At 43.6% G+C, this 26,776-nt stretch overlaps 1 protein-coding gene across 1 annotated transcript in view; it reads left to right on the top strand.

Annotated features, from left to right (window-relative positions):
* LOC143033995 (monocarboxylate transporter 5-like) overlaps positions 1–25,374 on the top strand; it is a 33,302-nt gene extending 7,928 nt beyond the window's left edge. Inside the window, exons 2-6 of the mRNA XM_076199793.1 lie at positions 4,598–4,989; positions 10,762–11,032; positions 16,464–17,345; positions 17,818–18,009; positions 24,590–25,374. Of these exons, the coding sequence (XP_076055908.1) occupies positions 4,618–4,989; positions 10,762–11,032; positions 16,464–17,345; positions 17,818–18,009; positions 24,590–24,756 (1,884 nt within the window). The 5' untranslated portion in view covers positions 4,598–4,617 and the 3' untranslated portion in view covers positions 24,757–25,374. The remainder of the gene's footprint in view (positions 1–4,597; positions 4,990–10,761; positions 11,033–16,463; positions 17,346–17,817; positions 18,010–24,589) is intronic.
* The last annotated feature ends 1,402 nt before the right edge of the window (positions 25,375–26,776 follow it).

Raw genomic sequence — 26,776 nt, 5'->3', positions numbered from 1 at the left:
CTCGGGCTTTTAGTCCATGAAATGGGCTTAATAAAATGGGCTAATTTGTGCTCAAATTATGATACTCGGGCTTTTAGTCCACGAAATGGGCTTAATACAATGGGCTAATTTGTGCTCAAATTATGATACTCAGGCTTTTAGTCCACGAAATGGGCTTAATAAAATGGGCTAATATGGGCTCAAATCATGATACTCGGGCTTTTAGTCCACGACGTGGGCTTCGAAAATGGGCTAATTCGAGCTCAAATATGGATATTCGGATACTCCACGAAACGGGCTAGTTACTGGGCTCACTCTGGCTCGACAACGGATGATACTTGGGCTTTTACTCCGTGTAAAGGGCTTGTTCTTCAGAAGTGATGGGCTTTTTCTTCCGCAAGACGACCTCTGGACTGAGGGCTATCCAGAGAGCCCATGGAGCTGGTCGATGCCGAGGCATCCCCTCAGCTGAATGAAATGGTCGCCTGTCACGAGGGACCCGCCATCGGGTCGAAGGGCTCATCACAGCTCGGCCGAAGAAAAAAAAGTCGTCTGGTCTTCGGAAACACACACACACACACACACACACACACACACACACACACACACACACACACACACACACACACACACACACACACACACACACACACACACACACACACACACACACACACACACACACACACACACACACACACACACACACACACACACACACACACACACACGGCGACCTTGGAACTCAGTCTTTTCCGATCTTGAGCCAATGTCGTTAAACCTCTTGAAGACCCTAACGGTCAACAAAAGCATCGATGCCGTGAACGTCCACGCCGACAGAGTTGAGGTACGAAAGCTCTCTGGTCACTTCGCTCCAGGCTACCGTTAGGGCAATGTCAAAGCACGTAAGGCGAATAACCCCGTGCGTCCCATTACACCTCCCAGATCCTGTCTCTCATCCAGCAAAAAGACTGGATGCCCTTCTTGACCCCTTTCGTCTATAAGGTCTTCTGCATTATGTGGCAGACTTCCTGTGTCCATCCTTCAAATTGGGGATACACAAAGGAACACAACATTTCTCGCTGTACAGCTCCTCTTCATGAACGCGGACGAGGTGTTTGATGACATCCTTTTGAAAGTCTATTCTGATGGCGGCACTCCAAAAACTGGGGATCTCCCAAAACCTTCTGCGCCAGATGATGGTATGATCAGAAGCATGCTGGACTCAGATTTGCTAAGATGCGAGTTCGAGTCTCGCACTCCTCTCCCATTCCCAGCAATGACTGTTACCTGCCCCAGCAGTCCAAGCGCACAGGGCAAAAGTGACTGTTCCGATTTTTTTTTCCTAAAGCACACCAAACAAATTTTAGGAGAATATCTTTCATGATCGACAGATTTCTGTTGTCGAAAACCTTGGAAATTTGCCATTTCTAGTGTAAATACAACGAAATATACAGCAATTTGTAATGTAAACTAAATTAATTCTGATCTTTTGTTTCCTATCATGAATGACGTCGGAGATGAAAGGTCACTTTTTCCTCCCAAAAGTTCGAAGGCAATGCTCGAAGGCCTGTCCACGCCATTGGCAATTAATCTCCTCATGATGATGGCGCCTTTCAGAGGCTCTTGGAGCGTCGGTCGTCGTTAGTGTCCGTGTTATTCACCATTGTCTTGGATCACGTGTTGGGCTCGTGATCGACAGCTATTACCCTCCCGGAAGAGAGCTCGGGGCTCGTATATAACCGATCTATGGGTAATGCTGTGACCACATACCCAACTCCCCGCCCACGAGAGTTGGAGTAACGACTCGTAACGCAGCGATACTGAAATTATTTCAGTCCTGGGCGGGATTCGAACCAGACCGCCTTAGTGGCGCCGCGAATGCTACCACCGAGTCATCAAGTCGTGTGTGTGGTGTGTGGTGTGTACGTGGTGTGTGTGGTGTGTGCGTGTGTGTGTGTGTGTGTGTGTGTGTGTGTGTGTGTGTGTGTGGCGTGTGTGTGTGCGTGGTGTGTGTGTGGTGTGTGTGTGTGCGTGGTGTGTGTGTGTGGTGTGTGTGTGTGCGTGGTGTGTGTGTGTGGTGTGTGTGTGTGGTGTGTGTGTGGCGTGTGTGTGTACGTGGTGTTTGTATGTGGTGTTTCTAGTCTTCTTTCTATTTATTCTACTTTATATATCTATATATATATATATATATATATATATATATATATATATATATATATTTCTATTCAAATGCCGAAATTCAACCTCGCAATTTCGAAGTTTTTATGTCTCATGAAAATCATGATTACGTAAAGTCCACATTATATAACATCTACGTCAGTAGATCTAGATTTATTATTGACGATACAGATAACTAATACATCTGCATACTTTGGATGCTGTCACCTCGTTTCCGAAAATAAGAACCTAACGCCAAGTCTAAGCAACGTCGTCGACAGGAATGCGCACACACGATTGGCTCCACAGCGAACACAAGCGAAGACGACGTGGAAGTATTACATATTAATCTTAACATTTGCTAGCTCACGAGGCGCTCGTTGAAGTGATACTTACAAGTGTTTACACACAAAGATAATGAATGAAAAAGTGGGTGACAGGGGGAGGGAGAGAGAGAGAGAGAGAGAGAGAGAGAGAGAGAGAGAGAGAGAGAGAGAGAGAGAGAGAGAGAGAGAGAGAGAGAGAGAGAGAGAGAGGAAAAGAGAGAGGAAAAGAGAGAGGAAAAGAGAGAGAGAGAGAGAGAGAGAGAGAGAGAGAGAGAGAGAGAGAGAGAGAGAGAGAGAGAGAGAGAGAGAGAGAGAGAGAGAGAGAGAGAGAGAGAATGAGAGAGAGAGAGAGAGAGAGAGAGAGAGAGAGAGAGAGAGAGAGAGAGAGAGAATGAGAGAGAGAAAGAGAGAGAGGATGAGAGAGAGAAAGAGAGAGAGGATGAGAGAGAGAGAGAGAGGATGAGAGAGAGAGAGACAGGATGAGAGAGAGAGAGGATGAGAGAGAGAGAGAGAGGATGAGAGAGAGAGAGAGAGGATGAGAGAGAGAGAGAGAGGATGAGAGAGAGAGAGAGAGAGAGAGAGAGAGAGAGAGAGAGAGAGAGAGAGAGAGAGAGAGAGAGAGAGAGAGAGAGAGAGAGAGAGAGAGAGAGAGAGAGAGAGAGAGAGAGAGAGAGAGAGAGAGAGAGAGGTGGGGAGGTGGGAAGAACGATTGACGGGGAGAGGGAGAGAGAGAGAGAGAGAGAGAGAGAGAGAGAGAGAGAGAGAGAGAGAGAGAGAGAGAGAGAGAACGGGAGGGAGAAGAGATATGACGAGAGGAGGAAGAGGTATGACGAGAGGAGGAAGAGGTTATGACGGGAGGAGGAAGAGAGATATGACGGGAGAGGAAAGAAAGAGATATGACGGGAGGGGGAAGAGAGAGAGAGAGAGAGAAATGATGGGGGGTGGGTGAAGAGAGATACGACGGTAACATTTATTGGCTGCTGTAACTCTCTCCATTATTTCTCCACATCATTTTGTTTATCGTAACACCAAGGTATTTGAAATTATCAACAGCCTCGATATCGTACCGATATATATGTATATTTTCGGGAAAAAATCCTTTTTTAACATGATCTTTGTTTGGGTTTCCAGATTCTCTTATTATACTCCACATTGATGGTCTATATATACACTGTCGTAAGCTTACTTTACTCTAAATTTGTCCAATTTAAATACATTACTGCGATTCCTGCCATGTTGTCTTAATATGATGACCTTGTTTGCGTCACCCTTGTTAAAGCCTTTGATCCACTTGAGCACCTCTATTAGATCATCCCGCACTCTGCGTCTTTCCAGAGAGTGTAAGTTAAGGTGCCCAAGCCTCTCTTTGTAAGGTAAATTTCTGAGCCCATGTATCATTTTGGTCATTCTCCTCTGTACTGCTTCTTGTGAATTTATGTCCATTCTGAAGGACGGAGACCAAAACTGTACCGCATAGTCAAAGATAGGCCTAATTAACGCTAGATAGAGTTTGATAATTACTTCTGCATTTCTATTACATTTATCGACGTTAAATTCCATTTGCCATTTATTGCTCCACTCAAACGATACAAGTCAAGACTAGTTGATCCTTATCCTTATTGAACAAGATCGTTATTGGTTTACAAATTTACTTTTTAGCTTCTTTTAAAATCCTTGCCGGTTCCTTGCCCTTTTATTCACTTTTACTTTATCAATCTGATGTACGATTTCAACTTCAGTAACAGAAAAGTTAGCTGTTATTTTATTGTTACTAGATATATTATTCTGAAAGCTGCTATTATCTTCATTTGTACATGCAAAATAATTACTTAAGACACGGCCATTTTTATATCATCATTCGTACCATATGTTCGCCATTTTGTAATACGAGAGGACCAAGGTTAGAAGCCATTATTTTCTTTAAGTTTATATAGCTACAAAATTCTTTTTTACTCGATATACTAGAGTGAACTATGTATTCCTCGAACCCTTTCTTGTTCTGTCTTACAAGTTTCCTTGCTTCACGCCAGAATACAGTACGTGTTGTGCGTGTGCTTGTGTGTTATCATTACTTACCATGCATGTTTACATGAGCACGAGCAGATATACAGTAATACAAGTTCTTCCGACAGGATCAAAGCTGTTGCGCAGAATGGCTGTGACTGAACGCGATGAGACAGATCACTCGAAGGAGGAACGGATCTCGGACCTCGAGAAGGAGGAGGAGGAGGAGGAGAAGAGCCAGCCTGTGCCGCTCAACAGAATGCATTCCCTGAACAATGGAGACGAGAGCCGTGTCGGCATATCGACAACCGAATATTTCCCCCATCCCACGTCCAGCGCCGCCCTCGCCACGCATACCTTCTTGCTCAACAGCACCAGAGGAATGAGGCGCTTCACTATCAGTTCGGAGGATGATGGCGCTGCAGAAGAGGATGGAAGGGAAGAGGAGGAGGAGGAGGAAGGCGAGGCACCCGACGGGGGCTGGGGGTGGTTTGTGGCCATCGGGGCTCTAATCATTTCTGTAAGTATGATTTATGATTTTCGAGTTTAACCTGATCGTGTTAGAGCAAATTAGGCTTAACCAGCAGCTTTGAGACATATGGTACTTGTACATCAGTTTTTGTTTCAATCTGTGCCCCAACCGCTTAAACTTAAGCTCGATAGTAACTAGTTATACTATCTTCGTTGTCACATTTCTTCCCCTGCCCGGTGTGTGTATGCTCGCCATCCCTAAAAAAAGAAATGATAAAATGAAATATTAAAGAAATCCGGATGAGCCCCGGGTGGGGTGGGGTGGGGTGGGGGTGGGGGATGACAGATTGCAGCTTCATTCAATACCTTATCTTCGGTCCGACAGTTTGAAACAAATGGTCATCCCAGACGGGATCAAGGCCGTGTCATCTCAAGTCTCAGTCAGCATCACTAAGCTATTACGAACGTCTAATAGGAGATGGGTGGAACTAAACTCCTGTTGTCTCGACATCACTCGGGAAGCCAACAGGAAATATATTATTCCATCGAATTTGGGAGACCACCCTGACAGTGACTTAGCTTTGTTTTGACAGTTTGATACGAGTGAGATTCAGGGAAGTCAGGTTCATACTGGTGTACTCGAGTGATGTCGGGCAGACAAGAATTCGGTTCCAACATTGCCATTTCAGACATTCAGAGTGGCTTAATGGCATCGAGTGAAAATCTTGTTAACACGGCTTCAGGTCCAAATCCCATCGGGGACGGTTATTCATTTCAAGCTATCGAAACGAGTATAAATACTTGTCAGGGTGGCCTACAAGAGATTCGATGTTATAGTGTAATTCTTGCTTGTGGGGGAGGGGGAGTAGAATTCAGTTGAAACTAACTCGTTTTAGAGTATGTAGACATTCGTAGTGGTATCGACGAAGACTTATTGACACTGCTTCAAGTTCGAATGCCAGCAGTGATGGCATTTCTGGATTCTATTAATCAGACGTTAGGACCACAGTAATACGGCACAGACGACGACAATCCTACGTTTCTTCTGGGGGTGTGTGTGTGCTCAAGGACCGTCACCAGTCGCTGTGGGGTTGCGGGTTTCCCGTCACTGACACTCGAGGCAACAATTACCACCTAGAACAAGCTTTTCTAACCAAAAAAAGTATAGTTTTATCGTGTGTAAAAATGATCGTGTCTTCCCTTATTTCAACAAGATTTCGCCGCAGAAGCTGTTTAGAGTTTAGATTGATGTGCTGTACCATTTACTGATTTACTGAAGTTACTCTGTTCTTCGAAATTCTGTAACACCTTTAACATGATGGCCAACTTCATAATTGCGTTTTGCCCAAAGGCAGGCGATCTCTATTTTGAGGAGGGGAATTGGGAACCATTGTTGAAGGCGACGTTTGGAGGGCGGGGAGTGGGGTGGGGTTTTCCTTTGCCGAGACCCCTAGTTGTCCGGGAATCACCCTTCAGCTGAATGAAACCTGCCCATCAGCCGGGACAAATCTGGAATACGTCACTGTGCTGTCGAGATCAACCCCTCATGTGCTTGACCGTGTGTTGTGGCCAATATTGTGGGGTTGGGAACGAGTCGTCACAATTTTGGAGTTGGGAGGGGATTCGCTGCAGTTGAAGGGGTGAGGGATGGAGTCATTGCCCTTGAAAGAGAGGGAGGATGTGGGGGGGGGGAGGGGGGGGGCTGGCACGACCAAAGAGTTCTTGCCTCAACCAGCCCCAGGCCAAGTCTGTCCCCGCGCACTGTAAGAACTCCATTGCCTTCGCCGCCATCGAAGTTAAGATGCAGGGCAGAACCCAGCACCACCTCAACATGTTGGATTTTTTTTATCTTACATAACTGAGAAGGAGTTGGTTTGCATTAGTCATGAAATCATCGACGCTACATTTCAATTTCATGACCCGTTAAAAGGTTCTCGCCCTCGATAACTTTTTTTATTTTCTGGATGATGCCGAGAGATCCGTTTCACTTCAGGAGAAGCGTCCAGTCATGAGTGTAAACGAACATCTCGATCGAGCCAGTGAGGAATGTCCTAGCTTATGGCATGCTGTTTCATTCAGCCAGGAGAACCCTCCACTCATCAAGGCCCAGAAGAAAATTCTTTGTAATTATCGTCGCTCGTCCGCTCGTCTGTAAGTAAGGTTAGATGTGTTTGGTAATCGAAACGTCGGTCGGTACGAGTTTTCAGGACGGCTGCGTGACCACCGGCAGAGGAGACTGGGTTGTGCATCTCCCCATCGCCCACGGCTACATACACACTCTTGCACTCTCAATCTCGCACACACACACTCACACGCACACTCATACTCACACGGACACACATACGCACACAAACTCACATACACTGGTGTACACGCACTCACACGCGCGCGCGCACATACACACACACACACAGTCACGCTCACACACATGCACACAGTCATGCGCACACACATGCACACACACACACGCGCGCGTACGCACACACACACGTACATACACTCACAGTCGCGTATGCACACACATATACTCACGCGCGCGCGCACGCATGCACACACACACACACACACACTTTACCAAGGAGAGCAATTTTCTGGAGGAAAGTCGAGGGGAGCAAGAATTCGGGTTTGGAAGGTAAATGTAGAGGAGACAAAAGTTTTGAGAACCTGACGGGATCTCAAACTGGATAATCAAAGAATGTCGGGAACAATTATCGGACAATATTAAGTCTTGATTAATGCACGGTCGATGAAAGAAGGCATAGTGCCGTTTGATTGGAAAAGAGGAAACTTGGTAGCGGGTCTAGAAGAGTTTGCCTAAAACAATTTGTCTAAAATAATTTGCCTAAAACAATTTGTCTAAAGTACAATTCATCTATAGACAATTTGTCTAATATACAGGTGTCTAACCCTAACCTAACCTAACCAAACCTAACCTAACCTGATCTGACCTGACATAACCTGACCTAACCTACCTAAAGTTAATGTAAACTTATTGCTTAGAAAAAGAATTTAATTACAAACAATCGCATTCGAATCAGGTCTGTATAGAAAAAATATCTAAGTATCTAAATATAAATCTGCTTTATATGAATTAAATATATCTTTAACCTTCATAGAATTAATATAAACGTATTGCTTAGAAAAAGAATTCAATTACATACGCATTCGAATCAGTTCTAACAAACTGTATTTTAGACAAACTATTTTAGACAAATTGTTTATAGATGAATTGTACTTTAGACAAATTGTTTTAGACAAAATATTTTAGGCAAATTGTTTTAGACAAATTGTTGTAGACAAACTCGCCGGATACCGTGAATTCACAAAGGTGGAAAAGAATAAGATATCTTGGAAGAAAGTGAAGAAAGTGAGGGGGTGGGGCAAGTCAGATCGAGAGGAAGAATTAAAAGGAGCGAATGGGGAGATGTGACAAGGGAAAGATGGGTAGAGTATTCAAGAGAGTTGTTGGATGTGGTGGAGGTTAGGGAGGGGGGGGATCGATTGTAGCGGAAAAGATAAACGATGCGAGAGGAAAATGACAGTAATATAAGAAAAGGTGAAGTACAAGGAGCATTGGAAACAAGAGATGGTAACGCACAGGGGCTCGACAAGTGTCATGCAGACTGTCTGACAAAAGGAACAATTATGATGGATTGGCTAGTGAGGTTGTTTAATTTGCCTCTAAGGGAGGGGAGTGTGCACGGCTGGGAGAGTGCTTGTGTAGTTCCGCTTTACAAAGGAAAAGTGACAAATATGAATGTAGTTGTAGAGGGATCAGCTTATTGAACGTAGTTGAGAAGGTTTATGGGATGGTTTTGAGTACGAGGAAATGAACAGAGTGAATAATTGGTGAGCGACACTGCAGGTGTAGGAAAAGTAGGGGTTGCGTGGATCAAGTGTTTGTGGTAAGGCAGGTTTAATAGAAGATTTTGGCAAAAGGTAGGGGTGTTTTTGGGACTTTATGGATTTGGAGAAGGCTTATGACAGGGTCGACAGGAAGGCATCGTGGGAGGAATTGTAGATACATAGAGAGCGGGAAGCTGTTAAGGGCAGACAACAGCTTTTATACGAGTGGTAGAGCTTGTATTAGGATTGAGGTTGGGGGAGAGTGAGTGGTTTGAGGTGAAGGTGGGGCCGCGCCAGGGTTGTGTTGTGTAGTTGTGTATGTTCAATGTGTGAATGGATGGGGACGGATGGTGGCGGTACGGAGGGTTGATGCGAGATGGTTACCGATAGTTGAGGGGAGAGGGAGGTGAGCCAGTTGTTGTTTTGCTGGTGGCACTGGGATTGTGGCTGGGTGACAGGAGAGTCTGAGGCAGTTGGTGACGAAGTTTGGGAAGGTATACGATAGGAAGTTGAAACTAAATGTGGGTAATGAGACGTACAAGAGGGTGGCAGTATGCTTGAGGAAAGTCTGAACGGAGGAAGTGGATATTTTTAAATATTTAGGATCGTATGTGGCAGGGAATGGAGGAGTTGGGGTGGAGGTAATCTGTGGAGGGAGTGAAGTAAATGTCTTGGGGGAATGAAAAGTGTCATGGGAAATAGGCATTTGGGGATGAGCGATAGAAAACTGTATTAAAGGGTGATTATACCCATGGCACTGTATGAAACAGATTCGGAATTCAAGTGAGGCAGAGAGGAATTTTAATGCTTGAGATGAAGTGTTTGAAAAATATGGTGGGTGTTACGAGGATGGATAAAGTAAGAAATGAAGAGGTGAGGAGGAGAGTGGGTGTGGAAAGTGAGCTTGTAGATAAGGTAGATTAAAGCTGGGTGTGGAAAGGGAGCTTGTAGATAAGGTAGATTAAAGCTGGGTGTGGAAAGGGAGCTTGTAGATAAGGTAGATTAAAGCTGGGATAGTTTGGACACATGGGCAGAACAAGTGAAGAAAGGTTAGCAAAAAGAGTTTACAAGGCAGAGGTGGATGGAGTGAACTTGAGGGGAGGACCAAGATTGAGATGGATGGACGGGGTGAAGGGGGGCCTTGGGTAAATGGGGACTGTCTGTTGTACAGGGAAGGGAGACAACGGGAGATAGGTGGGAATGGAGAATGGTTGTGAATGGAATATAAATTGACGCGGTTCGAAGTGGATTCTCATCATCTGTTTCCCATGAGGTGACGAGAAGGGAAGGTCTCCGTTTAAATGAAGTGGCTGGACCTGGTGTGAGTGTGCTCTTTCTTGCTGCATTGCTTTCAACTCGGACAGTGAACAGGAACCAGGGATGACCCTGTAGTGTTTCGTTCAAACACATTTGATAGGCTTTTATGAAACACAAACATTACCCCGTATTAAAGCAAAAAATAAACATAATTTGTGTGTTCACAATATCAATGTTTATGATATATACAAGCACTGAATTTACAAACTAGATAATACAGGAAAAAAAAAAAAAAAAAAAAACACTCGTACACACCTGTCCCAGTGGTAGAGCTGGTACGTGATCTTCGCCAAGAAAGCAGGTTTCTGTTGTGACGTCGACTACTCGCCCAACGAGGCGACTCAAGACTAATGTGACAGCTAACGACCAATTCACCTACCACAACAGAGCCTTCATCGACAAGGAGCTAAGATAAAAGGGAAACGGGTGACGGATGGATGGTAGTGGGATGAGGAAGGGTGGGTGCATCATGCCTTGGCTGGCTACTTCCCTTATTATGTAGAGACATATATGTAGATATATTGTAAAATTCTAGGTTAGTTACGCGTCTGAATCCGTGCTGTCATTTATTGCTCAGATGACAATTTAGTACAGTCCACACAGGGTCACGTGATCTGTCAAGAACATATGTAGCATCACGTATTCATCATTTTTGCAGATTCTCCTGCCGACGTTGGGTCCCTGCTTCGGGATCCTCTTCTCGCCTCTGCTCATCAAGTCTGGCGCGTCTTCAACTACCATCGCCTGGATCTTTAACGTCATGGGCCTCTGCTGGAACTTCACGGGCCCCACCGTCGGGCCGATGAGTAACCAATTTGGTTTCCGGGTGGTTGCTGTTGCTGGGTCGCTCTTGGTGGCGCTGGGCCTTTTCATGTCCGCCTTCGTGACGGCTCCGGCGGCACTCTTCTTCACCTTTTCGATTTTGGCCGGTGAGTTCAGGCGCAGAAGCGCGGAAGTGCATGGGCGGAAGGAGCAGAAGAGGGCGAGAGAGAGAGGGCAAGAGAGAGAGGGCGAGAGAGAAAGAGAGAGAGAGAGAGAGAGAGAGAGAGAGAGAGAGAGAGAGAGAGAGAGAGAGAGAGAGAGAGAGAGAGAGAGAGAGAGAGAGAGAGAGAGAGCAAGACGGAAGGTTGAGTGGGTGTGCAAGAAAGAATTAGCTGACACGTCGTCCATATGTAAATGAGCGATTGATGACACACACACACATGTGACACACACACACACACACACACACACACACACACACACACGTAACACACGCACACGTGACACACGCACACACGTAACAGACACGTGCCACGTAACAGACACGTGACACACAGTGACACACGTCACACACACGTGACAGGCAGGCACATGACACGCACGTGACACAAACACGTACATAATACACACGTACATGACACACGTACGTGACACAGGCGTACGTAACACGTACATGACATACAAGTGACACGTACGTTCGTGACACCTACGTAACACACGTACACGACACTTATGTGACACGCACACACAAGTGGCACACATGACACACGTACGTGACACCTTGACATTTACAACCTGGGAGTGACCTAAGATGCCAAAAATGAGTGGAAGCAAGAAAAGGAAACAGGACCGATTCAACAAAAGGTGCGAGATGAGAGGGCAAAAAGAAAAGAAAAAGAAAAAACAGGAACATGGCTTGGAGAAAATGAAAAGACGCAATAAAACAAGCTTACAGACAAGCTAGAAAGGAATATGCATAATCCACAGCATGGAAGAAAGTAATTCTGAAAGGGGTGTTGTAGATGAATGCAGATTAAACACATAAAACACCAAAATGTTTGATCAAACACCAGAAAAATATGACGTCAGTCCTCGCTTCGCTGCGAGCGAAGCGAGGACTGACGTCATCTTTTTCTGGTGTTTGATCAAACATTTTGGTGTTTTATGATTTTTTGTTTTATTTGACCAAATGACAAGACATCTTGTCATCGGAGTTGAATGGGTTAAGCTTTTACTCGAGAGTGGGCACGCTGCAAGAGAGGGGCGAGTAGACTTGCCTCGACCTAGCATTGTGAAAGATCGAAGGATCAAACATCTTTAGGAAACGAACGCAGTCTTTCTGACAGAGAAGTTCTAGATTTGGAAAGTCGTGTGTCTTAAACCTTTTAAGGTTTTACTCGAGAGTGATGTGCTACAAGAGACGGAGGGGTAGGTAGGCTGTGTGTGCGCCTCGACCTAGAGAAGGCCTTTATTAAGTATCTCACAATTGACTTGTGTGTAAAACAAAGGAGGACTAAGAGGCAAACTGCTTGAATGGATGAAAGGTTTTTTGAAGGGAGGGTACTAACGCCAGAACTTATAACTGGTACAGCGATCGCCTCGTCATGCTGGCTAGGGCAGATAATGCCCTATTTGCCTTGAAAGGTGGCCTAAACGAGTTAGTGGCCTCAATGAGATAATTGACGCCCACGGTAGTTGGGCTCTATAGAGGTCATTCTTTTGTAACGCAGAATTACAATCCAACTTGTTCAGTGTGAAGATGCACGTTAGATAACACCCCTATAGTAACTATAACGTAAAATTAAGGTGTATATTTACATATGTAATACATTAAATGCATACTTATTATTGATGAAGACCTGTAAATTCATAACCGCTTCTTAGACGTTCATAAATGTCCCATAATGCAGCAGCCACTAGATGAACCATTCATGGAGGGACATTGACATTGTCAGACCTCAAGAAATCAAGAATGCAAAATTTCAAACTCCCTTCGTCTGATTAACTCGTTTTCACCAATTTGGACCACAATGGTTTAGTACAGTTACTGGACATCATAACTCAATGCTAAGCAATTTGAATTTACTTTTTCATCGCAATGCTTTAAACTTACTATTACGGAGATTAAACTATTGTAGTTTTGAAGACAACAAGTACTCTGAACAATTATTAGTTTGTGTACAGGACTTAGTCCTTTTCAAACACGACTTTGCCCGATGATGTAAATTTAATCAACAAGCGACAAACCTTGAATCCTGTATTTAAAGTTACCCGTTTCCTAGGAAACATCATCTCCATTTCCTCTCAATCCATGAAATATTGAGCAAATTACGGACCCTCTTTAATTACATTTAAGATTTCTGAAAAACAAGCTTTATCAATGGAGAATATTTCCAAGATTTGTATCCTGGAGACCAAACGTGTTATAAAAAAGGATATATTTATCTTTGAAAAGTGCTGACTTGGCAGTCTTCCAAATCCCGCCAAAAATATTTGAAAAGGGGAAAGGGTAAGGGCTGGGGGCTAAAGCTCTTACGGTAGAGCAATCCGAGAGAGGAAAAAAAAAAAAACTAAAAGCCTTTGTTCGCGCCAAAACGCCATATTGGTTTTATAGAGAAAATTAAACAAACTATTTAGTAACACTTCCACATAGTAAATAGATTACCATCAAGAACAGAATATGGTTACTCACCGCAGCAGGAGCGCTTGGCCTCGTCTGTGTCCTCTTCATCGTATCTGGAAGCAGCAGCGCTTCGCCTGTGTCTACTGTACGCTGCCTTCTTTTGAAACGACTTCGCGCCGCCTAGACCAGTGCTTCTTAACCTTTTCCAGTGCCCGTCCCCTTGATTATATAAAAAAAATTCGTACCCCCAGCCAATATAAATACAATGCAAACATATGAAAAGGATTAGTGATACAAACCTTACTGAGAAATTATTAGATATATTCAATTACCGAACAAAGGTACTTTTTTAATTCAAATTAAAGAATGTCAATTAGTACGATACAATGAATGCCTATTATACTTTCTCATGGTAAATGTACAGTACCACTGCACTGGCTATCATGTCTCGTACCCCCCCCCCCCAGGGGTAAGGTTTCCCCACTGGCCTAGACGGAAAGCAAGGACCGAAAGGGTCAAATTTGATTGGTCGAGAATGAGCACGTGGTTTGACGTTGGCTAATCGTTGTCCTTCTCGCCACCACCCACTACCTTTATCGACAGTTGACTTAAAAATTGTCTTCTTCCACATAATGCCCAGTGAGCACGGTATAATTGATTTCCAGGTGTTATCTTGCATTATTAATTGTGTCGAGGGGGCAACATGTCAAATGTAAAGCCATGTGTGAATAAGATGTATCAAATACGTTATAGTCCATTCGCTCCAAGGAGCTCGTTCTGGATGTGACATACGTCGTGAGTCATGTTGCCAAATCAAGCATAGCACGTGCCTCTCACAATTGACCGCTAGAGCATTTAGCCGGGGCTAGCCTATCGTAGACAACTGTGTGATATTTTCAGTACCTGAGGCACAAATCTTACTATATTCCAGCACCGACTTTTTTTATACCCTGTCCAGGAAGACCACTTCCATGCACTACGAGACCTCTGAAATTTCCTCCGACATTTGCCGTAAATAACAAACCAGAGAAACGTCGCTGGGACTCAATCAAACAACTGCAGGGGCGTCCTCAGGAATTTTTATATAGGAGGAAGTTTGTAAAAGGAGTTTAAACTAAAGATGTAATGCATATATGGTTAATGGGATAATATTATATCAAGATACACGCTTCATATTGGCAGCTTAGGTATATGTGAAGGGGAGGGTAAAGTGAAAAATATTATACATATGGTTAATGGTATAAGGATAATTATATCAGGATACACGCTTCAGCTTGGCCGCGTAGTATGCATTTTAACATCATGGCTTACATTTTGACTTTCACCAATAATACACTGATAATCTATAACTTGGAAACCTAACGAAATTATACGTGACGACCGACAAAGTTTCAAACACAACCGGGATATCTAGACGCCCATGTTTGAATGGGACGGCGCAAATGGTTCTTGGTGGGTCGTGCAGATTCGTACAATTACCAACAGCCTGCATGCATTACCAAATATCATATTCCTTTTGAATTCCCTGCAATACTGAATATATGCAGTAGCATCTTCTGCGGGACCCAAAGCTTTATATTTTGGCGGGATTATGTGACGGGCACGATCATCTGTGTTTAGGCAGCATACGCCTTGGAACTATCATGTAATTACAATATAAAACTGATGCGCATTTCTTGGAAATTATGAGGCCGTCGAAGACAATCAAATTATTGTAATTGTGGTTAGAGTTGTATCTATCTGTCCCGCCAAACGGCACCACAAGTCCCTCCCCCCCCACCACCACCATAAGCTTCCCGTCGAGTACAAGATCCCCACGGAAAGATCCCCCAGCATCGACCACCAATGAGTTAATACCGTAGGGACTTAAGCTAGTGGGCATTTGTAGCTGTTTGATTATAGAATAATCAAGATAACATGTATATATGTATCCCTTTCCCTCCCTCCAACATCCCTGTCTCTCCCTTTTCCCCCACAATATCACTCCTTCTCCCTCTGAAGAAGCCTTTTTGTGAGAAACTAGTCAGGAATAAAACCTTTTCCCACTTGCCACAATGCCTCAACAATACACACACACACACACACACACACACACACACACACACACACACACACACACACACACACACACACACACATATATATATGTATATATCACTCTCCCCTTCGTCACACACGTCACACGTCACACGTCACATCTCTATCTCCACGAATTACGCACGTAGCAGGGCTTGACCAAATTTCAAGGACCAGTCAGACACCAAGCCATACCAGCGATATGGCATCTGTACTAGCACCTATAACGTTTCTTATCTAGATTAAGGACGCGGTGTCAGGTACAAACAAGTTATGTAAACATATTAGCACCCATAACATTTCTTATCTACGTTAACGAGATGATGTAAGGTACAAACTGGCTATGCGAGTACTAACATATTTGCAAGTGAAGATCAAATGAAAAACGAGGAGACTGTCAGCAATTACGAAAGGGGGTCTCGACATTATTCGCCTACAGCCACGAATGGAAAAATGCGATGTATCAGAGATGTCCAGTGGCACCAATATGAATTGCAGCATGGATGTAGAAATGACGGGAAAAAATCGTAGAAACCAAAATCTGTCCAAGATTGGATCATGCATTGGTGGTATGATCCTCTCCCAGAATGAAAACTATAAGCAAAATCAAGAGGATATAAATGGCAACAACCAAATTGGTCCCCAGCATGGCAGACAGGCCACACGAAGCGATATTAAAGGCGATCTCCCGAAGTTGAGGGATCGAAGAGAACGCTTAAGGGTGGTGGGGGGTGGACTACATTGGTAGTATAGATCTCTTAATCAAGAATGGGTTGGGGGGGGGCTCACGAGGTCATGCTAACAAATTGAAAGCAAGGTGAAGAAATATACATTTGTTACATTTATTTAACAATTCATTTATTTATTTATCTATACATTTATCTATTGATCTATTTCAGGTATTGGAGGAGGAATGTCTTCGACGGTGGGGTACTTCATCATCCCAAAATATTTTGTAAAGAGACGAGGCCTCGCCAATGCCTTCATGATGGCCGGCATCTGCATTGGGCAGATCATAGCGCCGCCGACTGTCAAGTTCCTGCAGGACATTTACCTTTTCCGAGGAGCCACAGTCATCCTGAGCGGCGTCATTCTAAATGCATGCGTGGGTGCTGCGCTCTACCAGCCTGTTGAGTGGCACCTAAAGAATAAAAGGAAAAAGCCGGTGTCCATGAAAGTCAGCGAAAATTGCTTAGAGAAAACTGCCCCCGTAAAGTTCAGTAGCATGTCGGATTCTTTAAACAAGTACAGTAAGCTCGAGAAAGGCCCTGTGAGGGAGAGATTACTGTTGAAGAAGAAACTTCAGGAGCATTGCCCGTCGTCCCGGGGTTCCTACGCTTCCATTACTTCTTTCAAGAGGTCTTTCGTGGCGCTGTCTTCTCTCGATCTGACGAGCCTCAGTTCGGTTGCAGCATACGACGCGGCCGCCGAGAATGGCAAAGCGCGCGACTCGGAAGAAATGAAGTCTCTCTGCGCCATATTGTACGCGGTGGCGAAGAACATCGTGTCCGACATGAAGATCCTGAGGAATTATCGCGCGATCATCATCAGCGTGTCGTGTGTGGTAATCATCAATGGATACCTGAATTTTATAATGATGGTGCCCTTCGCTATGCAGTTCAAGGGTCAGAGCCTTCAGGACGCGGCCCTTTGCGTCTCGGTCAGCGCTGTGGCTAATCTTTTGGCTAGGGTCACGGCTTCAGTCCTCTCAGACAGCTCCTGGTTCAACATTCGTCTCATTTACAGGTCCGGGATCTTACTCTTAGCCTCGTCGACTCTTGGTAAGTACATCCAAAGTAGGGGAGACCTAACTGCGAGATTAATCAGATAAGACTCATTCCTTTAATCATTTCCACATTTGTCAACGTACGAGGAAACTTCGCATCCAAATCAAGTCCCTTTAGACATTAAGATTAATTCGATAGCACACTACTTGTGTTAATAGTCCTTTTGCCTCCCCTTTCTAACGTTCACCGCTGGAATCCACTGGCTCCTGAATATGATGGCGTGTTTTTACAGGGTCTATTGGTAGAGATTTGCAGCTGTATTTTTCCTCAGTAATTTTAGATCAGCCGTAGTAATAAGTGAAGGAGAGGAAGAGGGGATAAAATTTAGAACTTTATGCATCGACTGAGGTAATCGGGACTGTGGTTCTTGTCCGAATCGCCTCATTGATGGCTGTGAGTCTGCTTTCAGTAAATATACATTCTATACCAACAAGCCTAATACCACCCCATTTCTTCCTCCCTACAGCGTTCTCTCTGTCGACGAACTACGCACTGCAGATAGGGGTCATAGCTTCCTGGGGCTGTGGCGTCGGATTCGTCATGAGCCTGCACAGCCTCGTCATGATCGACACGATGGGGGTCGATCTCATGCCCGCCATGTTTGGCGCCACCTCCTTTAGCGTCGGCTGCGGCAACATCCTCGTCGGCACCTTTCTGGGTAGGGATACCGTTGAATTTTTAACTCGTCCAAGCTGCTCATCTTTTTTATAATTTTCCCTCTCTGTCGCCTGGCAATTATATTTAGGCGAGGAAAATTCATTGGCTCCAAGGGTTAATATGCACACAATGGGAGTCATCTTTATAGATGCTTTTTGGTTGCGCCAGGCAAATTTATTAGCCGGAGGAAGTCCCTTATTCTATTGGTTTAAATATCTATCTACATACCAAAAGGATTTTCCCCCCTTACAAGGGAGGTAGCCAGCCAAGGCATGCGCCCACCTTTCACCCACTTGTTGTCCCTTTTATCTTCGCTCCTTGTGAATGAAGGGCTATCCCTGTCTTCCGCCCACTACCTGGGTCAGAGGCAGTGCAGCAAGACACAGCACCTCCACAGCAGGGGGACCCGACAGCTGAAGCTGGTTTACTTCCACAGCTTCATTTGCATAATGACCCTCCCTCCTTGTCCGCTCGTGAGTCATCAGAAAAGACGAGAGGTGGAATTTACCATCCATTCACAGCCAATTTTCATTCACATCTATCTCTTGCTCTCTCTCCCTTCCGTGCTCATCCTCTTTTTACCTAAGGGCCCCTCAAATCCATTCAACCATCTCTTTTTTGGTCTTCCCTTTAGGTTCATTCCATCCACCTCTGCCTTCTACACTCTTCTTGCTAGTCTTTTCCCCTCATTACGTGTGTAACCCATTACTACCTGCCACATGGTCCACTGTCTTGAGGTCACACCCATCTATGGGAATGGCTTCAGGAAAGAACCTCGAGGAAAAATTAGGAGTCGAGTCCCGTAGGCAGTTCGCTGTTGTGGTATAACAACATCGCTCTGGCAACTCCTCCAATCCTCCGGAATATTTCCTTCCATTAGGCACATACAAGATAACCTCACTAGGCAATCCACTATACCAATTCTTCCCTTTGTCATACACTGCGTATAACACTCCTCCAACCCAGGCGCCTTACCAGATTTCATCACTTTCATTACTTTTTAAATTTAATCTTTTTCTATAGCCTTGTCATTTTCCTCTCCCACCAGAGTAATTTTCATTTCTCACACTGCCATAATCAATCAGTCCCTAAACTCCTGCATATTTCACAATTATTTGAAATACTCCACCCATTTTTCCCATACCGCCTTTACATCCATTAACATCTGTCCATCTGCACCCCTTACCTTTTCCTCTCTACCCGATTCAACCCCCTACTCTTCACTTCCTTCCAAACTACGTTATTCTTTTCAAGATTCTCTGTCAAACTCCTTCCCCATTTTACGTCTTCCCTCTTTGCCTCCCTCCCTTACATGCGTTTTGTTTATTCTCACTTCTTGTTCTTCATGTGATTTCCTTGTTCGATCTTGCTTCCAATTTTTATACGCTCGCTTCTTACAAAGGATTACAAAGGCGGAACATGCCGACAGGAGACCTTTTGGTCCATATCTAGGTCGGATGCGAAAAAAAATCATAATGATAAATGAATAGATAAAAACTATAATAATGTAAATAACAAATAAAATACATAAATCAATGCATAGGTAGCTACCTCTCCTTCTATTCCCTCCTATCTTCCTTCCGCGCCCCAAATACCATCTGCTCATTTTGTCACTTCCTCTTTGAAACAAATCCATTCTTCTTGTACTCTTGGTTTTTTCCTAATCCTTCACCATCCCACACTTTTCTTATATTTCTCTTTATCTTTGATCAATTTGTTTATTCTCAGCAATCCTCCCTAAAGTATCGACTGCATGTTACCATGCGGTCAGTATCCCGTTACGAGTTAGAATGTACCTTGGTTAAAATGAATGTATAGTAGGGATAGTGATTAGATATTTCTATGGCCCTCTCACTCAACTAAAGAAACCCCTGCCGCCCTCCGTTTATTCCCTTTTTGACGCTCGCGATACTGTTCGATGCAAATACTCGCAGACACTGCCAGCCAGTCGCACCAACCCCGCCCCCTTGAACACGCTGATGTATTTCACAGATTTGTCCCGTATTGGACAGCTGATGAGAACAGATTCCAGCCCAAAGGGTTCTTTGACCAATTGAGACTCCACTCAAACGAGAGGTCACTGCATAAAATCGTCCCTTGTCCTCTGCCTGAACAAAACGAATGAAATCCATGTTTACTCTTGAGGTGAGGCTTGATTGTGTGTGTGTATTTGCGTAATGGTATTGACGTAATTGTAGTATGCAGGGTAGGAGCAACGTTCATGGGGTCCTGTATCTTGTTCTCCAATTTATACCTAGCTTTAAATTCATATATGGTTCCAACTTGGGCTATATCCTTATTTTCAAATTGTTATACTTAAGTTTTAATTCATTTATTGTTTCAGCTTGGGGGTATATCTCCTAGGCTATTCCAAGTATTTATGTATCTGCATGAAAATGTCCATTTCTCCACACCTTTTAGACATGTAGTCTTTTTCAATTTGTACTCATGACCTCATAAAGCCCCCCCCCTTTTCATCCTTAATTAAGAGATCTTTTCTGTCAATGCGACCTGAATTATGTAATCATATTACCTCTTTCTCTTCGATCTTTCAACGTTGGCAGGTCCAGATTTCTTCTCTTGAGATTTATCAGCCAGGATGGGAACCGGTTTGGTTCACTCTGTGTTGAGACCATATCACTGACTCGTATTTTAGTCTTGAACGGATCAGGGTTTCTATGAAAATTTTCATGATCTCTTCATCCATATAATGAAAATCCATTTCAATCTTGTGCAGCAGTTTACATGTATCTTCCACAATACTGCTGTGTTTGTCAGATGACAGGTTGTCTTATAATCTAGACTTTCAAATCTTTCTCCTGTTTTGCTTTTGTAATGGATATGCTTCCAAAAGAATAGTTCAAAGAAAGATGGCCTTTTAGAGCTATCACCCATTTTTAATACTTTGTATTTTTTTTGTATTGATTTTTTTTCCATTCTTGGTTCCATGAGAAAAAGTATATTTTTTCAATATTCTACAATCCTCTTCATTTTTCCCTCACCTCGTCATTTTTGCATCATCTGCAAACATGTTAGGACAGCTTGTTGCACCTTTTATCATATCATTGACATAGATAAGAAATATCGTAGGTGCCAGCATTGAATTTTGTGGAACATCGCTGTTATCCATCCTGACATCTTGTTCTTTACCACTCTCCCTACGTGTTTTTTTCCTTATTTTTTTCACCCACATGTGTAGTTTGTCTCTTAGTCCTCCAGTATGCTCCAGTTTCTACACTAGGCAACTGTGAGGTACTTTATCAAAAGCCTTCTGTAGATCGAGGTACTACACACAGCCCACGCACCCTTCCCTCTCTTGCAACACATCAATCACTCTCGAGTAAATACTTAAAAGTTTTGACACATGACCTTCCAGATATAAAACCAAAGAAGTGTCTGTCAAAATGTTGTTCTTTTTAAGGTATGCAACTCATCGGGCTTGCACAATCCTTTCACATAGTTTCACTATTGTGCTGATCATTGATAGAAGCCTGTAGTTTAGTGGTGTCTCCTTATTTGTAAATTGGTACATTATCAGCCTTTTTCCAATCCTTTGGCATTGTTCCTTTTTTAGTAAATATATAATGAACTATATTCCTTAAGGATGACGGGTCAACCGAACATATGTCAGGTAACAAAACCCAAAAAGCTGGAATGGGTGGGTTACCAGGCGAGAATGGACAAGGACTGACTACCTAAAAGGATACATCTCGCTCAGATGATTGTCCGTAGCCGTTGTCCGTAGCCGTAGAGGACACCGGAAGAACTGGAACATATGCCTGAAGAAGGATCTGAGGTCACACGAGGTCAGGCTGGATGAATGGATGGATGTGGTCCAGCAGAGACGAAGCTGTTATGGGTTTTAAACTAACCCAGCGACATGTTCATGCCAAAAGCCTTTTTCCCCTCATAAGGAGATTGGCCGAGTTAAAACGAATCCACCCCACACCCATCCAAAAATCAACTCTTCGTTCCTCTCATCTCAGCAACTTGTGGGCGAAGGGCATCCTCGTGGCCGCCACATCGTTCGGGTCAGAGGGAATGGGAGCAAGGCACAACGTCTCCGCAGAAGGTCCAAACAGCCAGAGCTGGTTTACTCCCACTGCTTCAGCCACTTCAGGGCGAAGAAGGGCACCATATAATGAAGTAGTGTGGGTAAACTAGCTTCGGCTGTCGGTTCCTCCTGTGGAGGCGCTGTGTCTCGCTGCATTGCCTGAAAGCTTAACAAGTCTTTTAAATACTTAAGGAGTAGATTTGGAGGCGGAGGGAGTCTAACTAGAATTGGATTATAGGTTGGCGGATACAAGAGGGTTGGCTATTGTTCTTGATTAAGATTTCTATGTGCAGGGGAAGATGACAATCGAAATAAAAGTGAAAATATTGGATGTTAATGTCCATAACATTTACGGAAAATCTTGTGGGTTCTAGATGTTAGGTCCGCACCGATAACCGCGTCCTGTGCATTTGGGGCGACACTGAAACACACGGTGTATACCTTTGTACTAAGTTAATACAACTAGTCTGTGCACCAAATAAATGAATAGCTACAAGTTGAGCTGAACGTGAGATATATAAGAAGCCAACGTCTCACAAAAGTCCTCAGGTAGGTCGAGCAATAAGAAGCCAAGACCTCACGAAACGACTTCGAACATGACGTGACATAATATCGCTCTGACTTGGCGTGACCTGCGCATGTCCAAGTACCTATAGACGTTCTGGCGTATGCGGCGTGACTTGACCTAGAGTATTCTTAAAGAGTCGCAGGCCAATCAACTTAAAAAAAAAAAATAAAAAATAAAGGGTTCCCCGTAAATGATGGACCCATTCTGACGCTAACAGAGGCAATAAGAATTGTAACCTTGGCTCTTCCGATCTAGCAAATTTTGGTGCGCATGCGCCTGTGACTCGGAAACGGTTTGGGGACACCAAGCTTACAACGAACTTGTGCAGAAAATGGCGGAGGTAACATGAACCACCAAAACTTGCCAACATAACCGGTTTTTGGCATAGGCCATGTGGGCGGGGCGGGGCGGGGCGCCGTCAGCTGGGAGGGGACGCCCATGAGAGAGAAAAAATCATGAATGTGTATTACTTGATTAAACATTTTCTGCAATGAGGTGATATTAGTTTCCGAACTTTACCACTATCAAATGAAATCGAATGAGCTTATATAAGTGCTATCATAAAATCATAATTATATATATATATATATATATATATATATATATATATATATATATATATATATATGTATGTATGTATGTATATACATATGCATGCATGGTGTATGCGAGTTGGGAATGGGACGGAGGGGGCAGACAGAGGCGGCGCGGCGCTTAATTCTGATAATCTGGCCTAGGGCGCCAGAGTAGCTAGAACCGGCCCTGCTTGGCAAAACTTGATACTTGCTGTTGCTTTAACTGTTGATTGTCCCAGTGACCGATAGAACCATAATAACAATTATACCTTAGTATGATGAGTGTAGTTCTCACATATATGAAAGCGAACCGTAGACGCTGGGACTAGCCACATGGAAGAAGACAGTGGAAATAGCTGCTTGTTGATTGGTTTTGGACGAAAGAAAGTAATAATAATAAATAAAGAGCAAAATGAGAATGTGTAAAATTAACTATAAAAATTTACTTGGACATATGGACAGAATGTTTGGTAAAAAGAGTGCTTGATTCAGAGATGGAAGGAAGGACAAGAAAGGAAACACTGGCAAGAGGGTGGAAAGAAAGTGTAAATAAATGTTGAGGTGACGTGGGTATAGGCATAGAGGAGAGTGAAGACCAGGAGGGAATGGAAAGGAAAATATGTAGGTGGATTGGAGGAAAGCTCGAAGGGGAAGAAGGAATGAAACAAAGGAAATGTGAATATGACCGACTCGCCGAAGAAAGTTGTGCAGATGACAGGGGGGAATATTGGACAGTTTAGATTATTGTCATCTTGCACTCGTTAACAAAACTGCTCTTATTTACCTTTAGTTTTATACTTGACATTACATTTACTTGTACTGTTAAATCTTTCTTCATTTGAACCTTTGTGATTCCTTTTCTCCCAGCCTGCTGTATGTTGTCATGTGCATCACACTGCATTTACGAGCATCAGTTCTAACTTATAATTTTTGGCTACGTTCATAAATTTTGTATGACAGTCAAGGTATCTGTTTGTCTTTCTTCTTTTACATTTCTTTGCAGTTTAGCGTTGTCCGCAAACCTATTACGTAGCTACCTTCTATTAGGTCAGTCACGCATACAAGGTCACAAATGGCATTGGTGCCGATCCTAGCGGCATTCCGTTTCTCACGTCCTTCCACTCACTTTTTTTCTTTGAATTCCAATTGTTTGCCACCGATATTGTTTCAGCTGTTCTGGCTCTATGCCTCTTAAAGCCTTGCCTTTTCCATATTATGTATTATGCTAGTGGAAACGTTTTATAACTGTCCTCGTCCCCTCTCCCTGTACGTGTCTATAAATATACGTAGACAACATGTTGCCTGATTATACAGAATATCTGAAATAGATGCGATGCTTTGATGTTTTACGTTACCAATTCCATTTTGTTTATCTATCTTGAAGGTGTTATTCGCGACGCCTCTGGGAGCTACGATGTGACCATGCAAGTCATCGCAGGCCTAACGTGCATTGCGTTTGTTCTCTGGTTCTTTATGCCCCTGGCCATCGCAGCCGACGAGAGAAGTCGGGCGAAAGTGGAAGGCGGCGTTGAACCAGAGGTGAACTTGTGAAAACAAAAACAAAAACATGAAGCCTATCACCTCCTGGCACACGCAGGAAACAACAAGACGCGCAGGATTGGGCAGAGCAGAGCAGGCCAGGGAAACAACCTTTAAAGGAAACAGAAAGAACCGGAGACAGAAACTGGAATCGAACTTGTTTCTCGCAAGGTAGGAGATAGCTCCAGAGAGGCAAAAGATGGGATAAAGGCAGGAACACAAGAGGAGAGGTGTGAGAAAGTTGGGAGGAGGAGGAGGAGGAGGAGGCCAAGGTCGCTGGGACTGGTGATGCGTCAGCACCTTATTGCCCGCCGCCGCCGCCACAGAGAGAAGGGAGCGCGAGAGCTTCTGGCCACACGTGCATATACACGCACATGCACATAATACTTACAGTACACACACATACACACACACACACACACACACACACACACACACACACACACACACACACACACACACACACACACACACACACACACAGATTATTACTGTAGAAAGACTAGAAATTATATTTTTTAGCGTGACTGTACATATCCTTTGTTAATATTTGTCTTTGTATGATGTAATAACGTAAGACAATGTTATTGTCTTAAGGCCTAAATACTGTGATGTACACAGTAATAAATATAATGCATATGCAATATATATATATATATATATATATATATATATATATATATATATATATATATATATATATATATATATATATATATATACATACTGTAAGCAGTTATATAAATTTACAATATATCTACTGTGGTTTTATTTGTTTCCGTGAAAGTAAGGAGGAATGAATATGACTTGGTCAAGCGTCTTGCATCCATCCGTTCAAGGTTAGTGGCAACGCTGGGAAGGACACCACCCCTACTGACTGCAGCCAGAAAACAAGTTCCTTGCGTAATCTTAGAAAAAGAAGGGAGGAAAGTAAGCTGTTAAATTGTGAAGGTGGAACATTTTCAAAAGTAGGAACGGCGTAGAGAAGCAGCAGAAAACTGAACCCGTCAGTGAGGTTGACAGTGAAACTAATAGTGAGCAGTATATTCTATTTCTTTGAAAATATTGATAGATAAACACACCAGGACAAGTAAGGATGGGAGCAAAATACCCTTGTTTACATCCACATTGACAAAGAAAGGTAAGGGAGGATGGTAGGTTATGAACATGTCGACGTGAATGGGGAGAACAACTGACAAAAACAAAACTGAAATCAGACACCATTGAAAAAGGAGAGGAATTACACAAGGGAGGGCAAAAGTGAGGTAACTGAAAAAAGATAGATGTGGAGATGCCATGGAATAAGACTCAAAAAAGTGTGTTAAGAAATGAAAGGGAGGGAAGAAGACTGTTAAGACGAAAGTTAAGGGGAGGCCTTCAAAAGTGAAACCTTGGACAATGTGGAAGCGGAATGCAGTGAAAGAAGGGTAGAAGTGGGAGGAAGGAAAAACTAGTGATCGATTCATTGAGAACAAACTTAAATGAAAAAGGACAAAGAGATTAAGATGAAAAAGATGAAAGACAGGGAAAAATATATAAGTTGAAAAACAAGTTTGAAGTCATTAACGTCACTGGGAAGAGGCAGGTATCTTGGAACTAAAGTTTACTCGTGTAGCATTAGTCAGGTGAAAAGTTCGCCAAGGCAAAGAAAACGTAATCGGTGAAGCAAATATGACCTAACTTTGGGGCGATCAAGAACATATGGAATTAATTGGCTATTTTGTACTTGTGATTAATTGACCTTTCCATCCTTGTGGACACGTCCTTGGTGTACGGACAAGCAATGGAACACGAATATTTGCACCCGCCTTTAAGTATTTGAGACTCGTTTTCATCCAGATCACCAGGACAGCAAGTGAGAAACAAATCCTGATTTCTGTTGAACGCATGATGTGCACGCGGCTACTTTGTTGATGGAAGCTAACAACCAAGTGCTCTCCCTGAGCACATTATCTAAAAAAGAAAAAAAAAAAGTGTGGGCGGGGCGGGGCGGGGCGGGGCGGGGCGGGGCGGGGCGCCATAGGTTCAGAAG

The sequence above is a fragment of the Oratosquilla oratoria genome, chromosome 16 (assembly GCF_046742065.1).
Source record: "Oratosquilla oratoria isolate Oo_2021 chromosome 16, ASM4674206v1, whole genome shotgun sequence".
Classification (NCBI taxonomy): domain Eukaryota; kingdom Metazoa; phylum Arthropoda; class Malacostraca; order Stomatopoda; family Squillidae; genus Oratosquilla; species Oratosquilla oratoria.
The sequence above is the reverse complement of the archived record's forward strand: the minus strand, read 5'-3'. Positions and strand labels throughout refer to the sequence as shown.